General features: G+C 45.2%; 4 protein-coding genes across 4 annotated transcripts; 2 read left to right on the forward strand and 2 right to left on the reverse strand.

Annotated features, from left to right (window-relative positions):
• Positions 1-122: 122 nt before the first annotated feature.
• On the reverse strand, positions 123-320 carry N7447_004298 (uncharacterized protein; the record flags this gene model as incomplete). Its single annotated transcript, XM_057228573.1, has 1 exon — positions 123-320. The coding sequence occupies one exon, from the start codon at positions 318-320 to the stop codon at positions 123-125; it is 198 nt and encodes a 65-aa protein (XP_057087914.1).
• Positions 321-792: 472 nt separating this feature from the next.
• N7447_004299 (uncharacterized protein) lies at positions 793-1,135 on the forward strand (the record flags this gene model as incomplete). The annotated part of the gene is made up of 2 exons (XM_057228574.1): positions 793-795; positions 857-1,135. The coding sequence occupies 2 exons, from the start codon at positions 793-795 to the stop codon at positions 1,133-1,135; spliced, it is 282 nt and encodes a 93-aa protein (XP_057087915.1).
• A 3,410-nt stretch (positions 1,136-4,545) lies between these two features.
• On the reverse strand, positions 4,546-5,894 carry N7447_004300 (S8 family peptidase; the record flags this gene model as incomplete). The annotated part of the gene is made up of 3 exons (XM_057228575.1): positions 4,546-4,787; positions 4,873-5,518; positions 5,589-5,894. 3 exons carry the CDS (start codon positions 5,892-5,894, stop codon positions 4,546-4,548), a joined length of 1,194 nt encoding a protein of 397 aa, XP_057087916.1.
• Positions 5,895-10,157: 4,263 nt separating this feature from the next.
• N7447_004301 (NAD(P)/FAD-dependent oxidoreductase) lies at positions 10,158-11,578 on the forward strand (the record flags this gene model as incomplete). The annotated part of the gene is made up of 3 exons (XM_057228576.1): positions 10,158-10,965; positions 11,014-11,257; positions 11,314-11,578. The coding sequence occupies 3 exons, from the start codon at positions 10,158-10,160 to the stop codon at positions 11,576-11,578; spliced, it is 1,317 nt and encodes a 438-aa protein (XP_057087917.1).
• Between the last annotated feature and the right edge of the window lie 935 nt (positions 11,579-12,513).

Genomic DNA, 12,513 nt, shown 5'->3' on the forward strand with positions numbered 1-12,513 from the left:
AACCAGCCTTATAGCCTGAGGCTCTGATTAGGAGTCTTCCGCATAACCCGGGTCTAGGTCGAGATATCTAACCTAGACTGTGACACTGCCCGTCCACGGTGGACCTTAGGCGTAGACCTGGCTTAGACCCGCGGGGAGGGTCGTAGCCAGGTCTGATCCCACCAGTAGTCGAAGATCTGGCTACCGATAATATGTCGACCAGCGTCCCAGGCAGACTTATAATTTCTCGTTGCGAGCCATTGGTGACCCAGCTTATGTGTGTCGAAGTCGTGGACCTCGAATGAGCAGTAGTGTGCGTAGGTAGTTGGGTTTAAGCTCATGAAGAATGGGGGTCAACGCGCTGCTCGCTGCGGTCGATGTGGGCAAATAGTGCGACGTTCCTTTGGCTTCCTTCTACCTCGATGTAGAGGAAATCTATTGGGACGATGTTGAAATTCTTTGTGTGGAGTAGACGAGGGGCTTCGAGATTGGCAGTGCAGACGCCGTAGTCCCCGAGCTGAAGGACTTGTCATTGTCTTACGCGAGAAATATAGAAGAACAGAAATAAATGGCCTACTTTATGAATTACGGCAGGACCGGACTGGAACTGCTGGAATTTACGCGTCGAGTCTGAGCTCATGTAGTCCAGCAGCACCTATCCTTAGTCTACCCAGCTGGTATCACTGCCCCTCAATTAGATATCAAGCAGCCCCCTCTTTTCTCTTTTACCCTTGTCTTCTATCTTCCACTGTTCGCTCCTCCAAGACCCTACCTTCAAACCCATTCAACACAATCTCCATCGAAAATTACACAATGGTACGTTTCTCTACCTCGCACTAACCTATATTTTACTCCAGTAGGCTAACAAAGTCCCCAGAACCAAATTCCTGATCCTGGACCCTGCCACGTCCATAACAGAATGCGACTGAGGAAGCCACATCTTAAAGACAACCTCCCAACCCGGTTATGTCTTCTGTGTAATCGGCCGTTCTGTGTCGACCACAAAGGGAAGGAGGACAGCGTTTGTGAGATCAATCATGAAACATACTATCGCAACCACCCGGCGGCGCAGGAGTACTTGTATCGGACGTATGAGGACTGGAAGAAGGATAGTGAGCAGCTGATGGTTGATGAGATGTCGGGGAATGAGGGATAGGTGGTGGGCTTTTAAGTACAGAATTACTCCCAATAAACATGGATAAAGATGGCCACTATGAAATCTAGACTAAATTATTTCGTTGAAGGGATGTAATTCATTCTAAGGCAGATAATGGCACTGAAGATGCTAGTATCATTGTTGCGGGTTAGCTTCTACCAAGGGCATTCCTTAATTGACAGCGTGGCCCCGGCACCAACGTACACTGGTCTATTTTGGGAGTTTTTCCGGACTGCCCTTGTCAATTGCATGTATTGCTTCTTGAAAAAACATAAGCCCTGTCCCACTTTTATTGTTCTGAAATTGACTATAGCCACGTGAGTATGCTAAATAGTGTGATAAAAATTTGGCATAAATAGAGAGGGCTCAAGAGTAGGGCGGCAAGAGGTTATCTAGATATAAAAAAAAAATAAAAACATACAACAGTGAGGATTCGCTGGTGGTCACCCACCCAACTACTAACTCACCGGCGTGTGGCTTAAGTACGGCTGAGCGGACGGGAAGCCCTGTTTTCCACACCCTATGGTCGTATGTGTAAGAATTTTCATGAGAAAGGAATATAGAGTATAAATTGGTGGGTGTAAATTCTACGTAGACATATTAGTTAAAATTATGCGTTCGCTTGTAAAATAAATAGATTTTGTTACGTGCCAGTTCGATCAATGAAGAAAGAGTGCATTCCAACTAGAATATCAAAGATACAGAGGGAAGAAGGGGAGCAAGTGGTAAATCCCGGGGGATCCTATAGCAAAGCTATCCCACGAAAGCAAACAACCTCTTTCCCAATTAGGCTCAGGAACAAAGGAAGCAAACGACAAACAATCTGGGAGAAGCATGTGATAGCATGTGACAGGAGAAGTATGAGCTAGCAGACCGTGACAGATCCGACACAAAACAGCCTTCCTCCGGAGGTGCATCTTAATAGAACCAGAATGAGATTCAATACCTACATCGCTCTAATAAATACGAGTGCTATGTTTTATTTACAACTTTTTCAATTGTGGGAGATTTTTTCTTTGTCCCCATGTTTATTGTTCACTTTGTCTTTATACTCGTCCTTTACTTAGACTTTATTGTAACAATGACATTGCTGGGCTCCTGATTTGAGATTGCATATATATAAATCCAGACACCAGACAGCATCCTTTTGAACTCTATCAAATTCGTAAGCTGCTGAGTATTAATTCAGATTTTTTCTCTCCTCCCATTTAATCTCGCTTTCCAATCCCTACTAACAATGCCTTGGTATTCTCCATGGGAAGAAAAAGGCCGAAGCCTACGAAAATGAATTGATCGTTACCATGAACCAGGGTGCCCATACCCTATATCCACATTCGCTGAGACATATAAGCCTCAACATCGGGACTATTCCATCGCCCACCAAGATGGGTGGTTGGATCCCACGTGGGACCATCTTATCTACCCTACTGAGCTATCGGATGAGCTTAATCACATACATATCGGGAATAGACGTGGCCCACCGGTGGGGTGGGAAGGCCGCACTGGACAAGGGGTAGTGTTCCTTGACTGGATCCGCCGATCGAGGCGAAGCACTGCTCCACACATATCGGAATTTACCAAGGCTTCCTATGAGATGGACTTTCCCATTGAAACCCTGAGATATGCATTTGGGACTGACATCTCTGAGACTGACACGGTACAATGTGTTCGTGATGAGTTGTATAAATCTCAAGGACTTCAATACCCTAATAATGACGTGGAGATCTGGACGCACAGGCGTGAGTATGATGCTCTGCTGGGTACTAGAATGGGTAAGACTATTGCAACTTTTGTTCTGTGTGCGTTTGGCCAAGGTAGAAAGAGAATTACAAGGATCGTGACTTTCCACGATGGTAAACACCTTCAGCGGTTGAACATGCGATTTGATAGTGAAGATGTTCTGAGGTAGGAATCACTTCCAAGACTAACCATTCTAGACCATTACAGTTGCTCTGCTTTTTAATACAGTGTTCCTGGCGTTATTTTAGCATTTTCCTGAACAATGTACTTTTTTCCCACCAAAGAGACACCACGCAGTATGATATACAAAGTTGTTTGAATATATTCACGGTTAATGAATTATTTTCGAACGTGAACTGGACGCCATGATGTATGTTTGAATGAAGACCGAGCTTCTCGACGACCCTGGAGGGCTTAACAGGTCATGGGGCAGCGATCAGTCTGAGCTTAGCTGTTAGAGCAAGATACGCAAATCTTTGGCACTAATGTAGCAGAGGACAGGTTCTCTACCATGGTGGATAACTTGAAAAGACAGCTTGTCCCCCGTTGCATTGACGGTTATTATTATAGCATTATAGAGTGCTCCGGGAAATTGTGGATTCATGGTTGTGCTGCACGAATTTTGGAAATGAGACGCTTCGTAGTGTCTACTAACCAAGCAACTTACCTAAACAGCTAATGATCCTCCTTCCCCGCTTCTTGCTCGTAAGGGGCGCATATCATATCACGTACGCTCATAAAAGTCTGATTCTTAGTGGAAGACATAATTAGACATGCATTGATCTAGCCCAGGGATATGCACACCAATCACAAATTGCTAGCAAATGTAGACTTTATCACCTCAAATTGGCATAGTGTTCTTAGTTACAGGAAGTGGCGTAAATGAGGTCCGTGTGCTTGCGCCTTTTTGTGTCAATTTTGGCCAATCGCGGAATCGGCGCTATAAATGATTAAATGTTCAGCTTACACGTGAAAAAAGGACCAAAACAATTCAGGTCCCGGTTTGTCAGCGGCATTGATCTGCGAACGGAGGCTGGCTTCACCTGTGCTTTATTGTGGCTGACTTGCAGAAGCCATACGCTCTTATGTTTCATAGCAATTCGGGGCCACTTCAGCTGGAGTGTTGCTTACTCAGTCCATGTTAGCATAGTTTCTTTGCAAAACTTAGATGATCAAAATGGTTCCCTACAGCTGTTAAATGATTTCATTGAAAAAGAAAACACCAATCACTGCTTTCTACAATATTTTTCAGAACCACGCATAGTCCATTGCTATAGAATCGAACAACCGATATTAGCTGCATCTTGCCTACCCATATCCGTCGAATCCATCGTTGGTGGAATGAGTGGCGCAAAAGTGTTTATGGAAAGATTATTCACTCTAGAACAATATGTATGGGAGAACCTCTATCGTTGGGTCTACAGCGAATTCTACTCTTACACACTAATTATAATCATAGTTACGTAGGAAATCTGTCATAACCATGAACTCGCAGTTACGTATAAACTATCTCTGCAAACCTAAATAAAAGTATGCGAAGCCGGATAATCAAACAAGCGTTGAAGACGCATACACATGGCTTGGGTTGGCTTTGCCAAGCTCGCCCAAGAGGATATACATAGACCACTCACAGCGCCACACCGTAATCATCCGTCACGATATGTGGCCATTTATGCGCTGATACCGTTGAACAGAAGCTTGCCAGTAGTGCCAGAGGGAGCGCTGGAGATAGAGTCGATAGCAAGCTCGACAAGACGGGCGCAAGCGTCCTCAGCGGACACATCCTCGAGAGCCATCAGGTATGCGGCAGCACCAGCAACATGGGGAGCAGCCATAGAGGTTCCAGACAGGGTTTCTGAGCCACCACCAATGTAGGCAGCAGTGATGTCCTCACCAGGAGCATAGAGGTCAACTGTAGTAATACCGTCAGTACGTTTCCCCGACTAACAAGAACGCTTCGCACTAAGGAGGGGGGGGGGGGGGGGGGGATTGCTCACCAAGGGAACCGAAGTTGGAGAAGGAAGCACTGCCATCTGAGCTGGTAGAAGCGGCGACAGTGCATGCATTGGGAGCAGAAGCAGGGGAGCTGTTTTTCGCATCCTCGGATTCATTTCCGGCAGCAACAGCGAGGAAGATACCGGAGCTAACGACATTCTCGGCAGCGTCATTCATAGCCTGAGAAACGGAGCCACCCAGAGACATGTTCATAACAGCCTTTCCAGTGACGCCGCGGGACTTTGCGTCTTTAACAGCCCAGTCCATGCCAGAGATGACTCCCGAGTTACTTCCAGAGCCCTGGCTATCAAGGACCTTGACAGCAACGATGGTAGCCTTCTTTGCAACACCGTACTTGGTGCCCACCATTGTAGACGCAGTGTGAGTGCCATGGCCATTGCCGTCAGTGTCATCACTATCAGCAGTGTTGGTGCCCCACTCAGCGCGGCCACCAAAGTCGGTGTGGTCAATTTCGATGCCGGTGTCGACGCCGTAGACGACGATGCCCTCACCAGCAGTGGAGTCATAGACATAGTCGGTAGTATCGGGCGTCTTGCTAGAGATGCGAGGGAGGCCCCAGGAAGGAGCATTGGCCTGAACCACGTCCTTGGTCGCGTTCACAATCATGTCGGGCTCAATGTACTTGACCTATATTTTCACTGCGAGTCAGATTTCAACACGTTCTTAAGATATCAACATGGGTAATGGAGCGCCATACCGCCGGGTCATTGGCAATGCTCTTAACGGTAGTATCGTCGAAGCTAGCGGTGTATCCTTTCAGGCCATGGATTTCGAAATGCTTGCCTGGTCCAGACTCGCCACGCTTGCGGCTCGTGGCACGAGCATGGACACCTGCAGCCCAAACACGGTGGTTTTCGAAATCCGCGGTGCTAATGCCATCATTCATGACAACGATGTAGGAGCTAGGAACGACCGAGCTGGCATCATTGACGGTAAGAAGCTTACCAGCATTTGCGACTGCCAGAGTCGCAAGAGAGGTGGCGAGGACCTTGAGGAAACCCATGATTGTGGTTAGAAAAGATATAAAGATGAAGATGAGATGATGAAACTGATGAAGATGCTAATGAGAATCCTCAACTCGGGAGCAAAGAGTCCCTTTTATAACATATTGAGAGATGGAGAAGAGTCTCATCGCCGCCGGTCTTCCGGCTTCAACTCCATCTCCATCTTCAGACTCTGGTGATAAGACATGCCGGACCTTGACGGAGAATGGGTGGATTAAACGGAGCAAGCCATCGCTTTAGGAAACGATCTTTCTTCGATTAATTAACCCGACGCAATGCCAAGGTACCAAGCAATCCGCGATTGTAACACTCCCATCGCCAGCGCAAGATCTGCAGTATAGCGATAGCCTATAGCAAGCCCAGTTCCAGGTGATCAGCATATAAAGTGATCCCGGGGGATTGCGGGGCTTAGGGCTTATCTAGCCGCTTAGACACTTAATATACGCACAGGGCAGGCTAATGGAGAAGGTGGGAGTGTGAATCTTGGCAACTAAATTTTAGATTAATTCCGACTCTTCGCCCGTCGGAGTCCGATGGATGGTTCAGGGTCCTAGCTAGGGAGCTTCTGCAAGAAGGCACGTGTTTCATGTAGGATATTCAGTAATTCGGGGCTTTAAGAACCTAGTAGAAGTGATAAAGGATGCGGAAGTACCTAGTCCCTTGTAGTTGCAGATCTTTACGGAAACAAACAACGGAATAGGTCTCGGCGACAAGGTTTGGTTTTTGGACGTCGCAGCTAACAATGATAACCACGACTGTTTAAGTCTCTTGGTAGCCTCTCTTCTTAGCCGCGCAGGTCCTCCATGATGTGTTTCAATGGTGGAAATTGACGCGATAAAATGGATATGAGCCGTCTGTATCTTCAAGCTGATTCGACCACGCGACGCACGTCTCGAATATGGGTCCAAAATTGTTGATTTTAGATTGCCAACGCGGCTCGACAGTAATACAGGAGCGAAAGAGTGGAAGGAAGTAGAATTCATCCCATACAGCCTAGTCACCGTCGTGCTCCGGAGATCATTCTTGGTTGTGGTCGGGGTTTTAGCGCTGATATATGGAATTTGATGATGATGAATTCATTTATCCGATGTATAGGCTTCCGCAAAGGCGAAAGTTTGGGGCCGGGATCAGTAAGCATTTTGATTTTATAGTTATAGGATTTATATATTATACTTACACTGCGCCAAAAGCCATTTTACAGGCCACCCTTGGCATTGCCAAGAAGCTAATAAGCCATTTTAAGCCATTTTAACCCCATTCTTATACATAAATATGTATAAATAGTACTAATTATGAAGGTTTTGGCACGTTTATGCACTTTCATGCATAGAATGGCTGTGAAATGGGTTTTGGCACAGTCTAATTATACTATAATAGTGAGCTTAATACTTTTCAATATATCTCCCCTTTATCCTTCTCTTCTTCCCCCTTACTATCGTGCTTTTTGTTAACTTTACGACATCCTAAAGTTAGTAATCCGGGTTTATATTATTTTTATATAATGTAGACTTCAAGAATTTAGTTTATCTTACCCCGACTAACCACCCTATTTAGTACCTATGTCACGATCTACGTGATCACTGATCACATGCTTTGTTTGCTACTATTCGTATTCGGGTAATAGCCGCCTACTTCCTAATTAAGAAACATGTTATTTGCTTGCTGGGATAGCTTCTGCTATGAGATCCTCTGGGATTTACCACTTGATTCTTCTTTCTCTCCTTTCTCCCTCTCTTTGCTTTCCTAGTTTGAATGCACTCTTTCCTCGTTGAATGAACTGGCACGTAACAACTTAGACCTTGCGAACTCCCATGGACCCACTCCCATGAGAAAGTCTTGGCGCTCAAAATCAATGCCAAAACTGTATATCTCTACCTATTTAGGTAATTTCATTAACCAACTAGGCTTATCGTCGATAGACTGCGATATTGCCCATTGCCCGTGGGCGTTATGAAATTAGAGGCCCATCGCCTATCATTATACAAAATTAATATATAGGCCATTTTATGTACTTAACTAGCTCTTGGCAGTATCCCCTCTGCCAAGAGCCAACGAATGTCTTGGCAGCGCCAAAGGTGTCTCCACTTTAATGGGCATTGTCGCAGCGCAAGCGGAGTCCCACGGGAGTTGGCACGGTCTAGTTTGAGGAGCGGGAAAACGTTCGAAAGAGGGACGAGGGCCGAGCCGATAACAGATCTGCAAGGGTTTCTTACATTTATGAATCCTTCAATCATATAAATTCAAAACCTCCACATAGCGAGAAGCACTTGCATTCGTCAACGGAAGGAGGAGTTATGCTTTGGCCCCTGACAGCCCCATCTCCTTGCATACGACCCCTCTAAGGTTGGTTCGAAAAGTGAAAAGAAGGTACAGTTCAGTAAATTGTTCGCCAAGTCAAAGCCCCCGGACTCCGTAGGTACAAGACACGTATATATTGGTTTACATGCAATTTAATACTCTTCAGCCCGAAAGGAACGGCTTGAGTCGCCGCTGATCTCGGGCGGGCGCTGCTAAGAGGTGGTTCGAGCGTTTAAAAGGTGGAGATCAACGGTACTTTCTAAAGCAGCTTAATTGGCCAAAATCAGCTGACTCAGCTTCCATACAACGGATTTTGTATAAGAGATATGGTCAATTAACGATGATCGGCTGTAAACAATTTTCTGTTGAACTAACAGAGTGTGGTCAAATATCACCGAAGAATGATTATTCAGCGCCAGGATAATCGAGTGAGATTTGGACCTTGGCAAATTGCGACATCTCCCATGCGTGAGCGAGGCTAATCGACTGAGATTTGAACCTTGGCAAATTGCGACATCTCCCATGCATGAGCGAGGCTAATCAAGTGAGATTTGGACCTTGGCAAATTTCAACATCTCCCATGCGTGGATTTCTCTGGATTTGGGAAGCGGCGCACCATGTCTTTTACCACAGTAACAGCGAAAAAGTTTCATGTTTACTCTACGGGTAAACAAGAAACGACCACCCTATGATCCCCATTTCTACCTATGAGGTAAGAGTTAATGTCATTTAGATCAGCTCCTTGAAGAATGGGATCTTCATCGTCCAACATGGTACCAGCAGCTACCAACTCAGTCTGCGGCAAGGCGCATATCCATTCAACAGTGTAATTTGAATGGGAAAGCTCCCGACTATTCTCGTTTACGAATGATAAATGAAGATTTGGGTTATTTCGAAAGATATCTGAGCAGTTTTGGAAAAGCTTGCGTGGGTTCTTGGGGCTATAGTGGCATGAAAATAGGACAAATGAATCACAATAGAAAGCCGAGCGGCTATTTTGGTGTTGTGTTAATATTCAATTGAGGCTGAGACTGCCTAAAATTTGCTTTGCTCTTAGGATAAAGTCGAGGAGGACGTTTGGTGTCATATGATCTTAGTTAGGCTTTACTGAGTACACTTGAAATTGGTCAGCTTCCTATAAAGTAATCCAGTATATATGAAACTTAGATGGTTTGTATAATTCTACTGTAGGTAGAAATCAAAGAGGATACCAGAGTCCAAGATGAAGCTTGGTTTATTCTCTACCTTTCTTTCAATCGAAGTCGAACTTGCTTCTTTGGCATATATATTATTATTATAACACTTGTTGGATGATCTCATCTCCCATTGTCTGCTTGCAGACTGAGCAGCTTGTTTGTAAGACACAGCGTATAATTACCCTACTCTTTGCTAGATTGAACTACAATTATTCTTCTTCTTCTTCTTCTTCTTCCTCCCCTTCTCCAGTAACCGTAACAACACTAAATGTATACAACACACCGCCATTAAGATGTTAGAATTATGACTTTATATGATACCAACTTGCGGCATTCGGATTGCAAACCGTGCAAACCTATTGGTGGTTTCTCCAGGTGTTCTAGTGGCAACCCGATACGGACCGTGGACGGACCGTGAACCGGCATCGAAACCTACACCTCTCTTGTTGGCCGACCTTTGATCGTAATTGAATTTTTTTTTAAAAAATTTGTAAAAGTATGTTAATCATTACTTAGCATGATTTGATATCTTATTTGCTTTCCAATTGCTCAATTTAAAGTAGATGTGACTAGATCTAGGGTAGTAGTAGACTTCATGTGATCGGCTAGATCGGCTCCCCCGCCCGATACGGACCGTCCATCGGAATCAAGATGACTCTCGATTCGTAGATAAATATTAGCATTCGCACGAAGAGAGAAAAAGAGAATTTTCAATTTCAATAGCACATCTGTCAATCACGTTCTGAAATTTGTAAGGTCTTATTCGAAATGACCTCGAGCAATCCCTCATACCTTATTATCGGCGCGGGTGTCTTTGGTGTATCAACCGCCTACCACCTCATCCAAAAGTATCCTAATGCATCGATAACTCTGGTTGATCGAGATGCATATGATGCCGAGTCGCGCGTGGCTGCATCATGGGATTGGAACAAGGTTATCCGTGCCGATTACGACGACAAGGTCTACTGTAGACTTGCTCTAGAGGCTCAAGAGATTTTTAAATCCGACCCTCTTTGGCAGCCACACTTTCACCAGACTGGGGTTTACTGGAATTGCCGCAGCGACTACGCGCAAAATGTCATCACAAACCACAAGGAACTTGGTCGCAATGATGATATTATTGCTCTCCCTGTTGCTGAAGCTAGAAAGCTTTATGGAGGAATTTTTGATAACGCTGACTACACCGGTGTCAAGGAGGTTCTTGTGAATAGGGCTAGTGGTTGGGCTGCCGCCGGAGACGCTCTTCGGGCAGTGACAAAAAGGTGCTTAGAATTGGGTGTATCATATGTCACTGCATCTGTTACTAACCTTGAATTCGATGGCCATGGGTCTTGCACCGGTGTAAAGACACGAGCTGGAAAGACATTGTCGGCCACGCATGTTATCGTCGCTGCTGGGGCTTTCACACCGACGTTGCTGGAGTGGAGTGCTGTGAAGAGCGGCAACTCTGGGCTACGAGCTGGAGAGCGCATTCTTGCGGCTGGCATTACGACCGGAATGGCACAACTCAACGAGGAACAATACAAAAAGTTTAAAGACATGCCTGTTGGCTTCCAGGGCTACACACCCGCTGAAGGTACGCTTTCCCGGTGTATTGGTATGCAATGCCACTAACAATTCATAGGGAAGCCCTTCATTGGCACCCTTCCCCCTACTAAAGACCGAGAGCTGAAGTGGTGGGGATCTAAGATTTTTACAAACACCCGAGAGGTACTTCCGGGGCATTACATCTCTTCACCTCCACCCACGCATGACTACAACCAATGGAGGGTTCCTGGACCTCTCAAGCAAGACATCGTAGAGGCGAGGAATCTGTGGTATGGGCCCGAAAGTGCAAGATGGGAGATGACAAAGCACCGCATCTGCTGGTTAGTGACCCCCTGATAACGCAACGATTGACCTTTTTAACACTTGAGAAAAAAAGGGACGCTTTCACCACAACCTCGGACTTTATCATTTCGCCTCACTCTGCCTCCAAAGGACTATACATCGCCACTTGTGGTTCGTTCCATGGATACAAGTTTTTCCCCGTGCTTGGCAAGTACATCACACAGATGCTTGAGGGGGAATTGGCACCAGAATTGATGGGAAAGTGGGCATGGGATCGACAGCGACCTGACTCGTCCCAAAATGTGGAGTACCCAAACTCTGAGATGAGGCATTTACTGGAACCTGCAGCCAAGTTGTAGAGGAAATCGGATAGAATCTTCTAGCCAACTCAAACACCATCAGCGCACTTTCTAGAGATCATGAAAACTCCATTTTATGTGCTTGATAAGACACAATGTGATTTGAATTGATGTTCTAAACAATCAGTCCTATCACAAGGACTGTTTGGCATTATTGGAACGTTCTCTAGGACTAAGTGGCGAAATAGACCGTGGCTGCGTAGCTCTCTAGTTTATATCGATATGGCTTCTCGGAGGCCTTGGGTTCCTAATTTGCGGAATCATCACCATAATTGTCTAGGCCTTTATCGTCCCGGTATTTAATACTTTTTACATCAAAGATCTTATGAAATTGCTACTCCTAAATACACAAATAATTCAGCTATCCCAAGAGGATATATGCCAACACCATCACTAACTGCTTCGTCATCTACGGATTTTCTGGTTACGCCCCTCCCACTACCACTAACAACCTCTAGCACACAGAGGAATTTATCAGAGAGATTCGACGCTATTTAATGCGATAGGAGAAGATATGCCCTGCTAGTGATATGAATTACTATCCCCTACACCCTAAGGGGTTGAAATCCTAGCAAATCCGCATCCCTAGGAATTATAAAGAAGCAATGGAATCTCTATAGGGGGAGTAATGGCAAGAAGTAACACAATGATTTAATCAAGAAATTGCATGTTATTATAAAGGCATAGTAGGGGACAGTTGCATCCCTTCAAAATAGTACGATATTACTAGGAAAATAGGTGCATGATGTTAAATGCGATAAAGAAGACAATATTAACGTAGTTCACCGAGTGGTCCACCCTGAAACACATAGTAAAAACGATGAATTCCTCATTTCTATCTCACTAACCAACGCTCCTATTTGATTTAATTACTCGCCAACGGCAATTGATAGGCATTTTTAGTATCATGTATCAATGTTGAATAAATTGAGAAC

Source organism: Penicillium robsamsonii (assembly GCF_028829455.1).
Source record: "Penicillium robsamsonii strain IBT 29466 chromosome Unknown utg000002l_segment0_segment0, whole genome shotgun sequence".
Lineage (NCBI taxonomy): Eukaryota > Fungi > Ascomycota > Eurotiomycetes > Eurotiales > Aspergillaceae > Penicillium > Penicillium robsamsonii.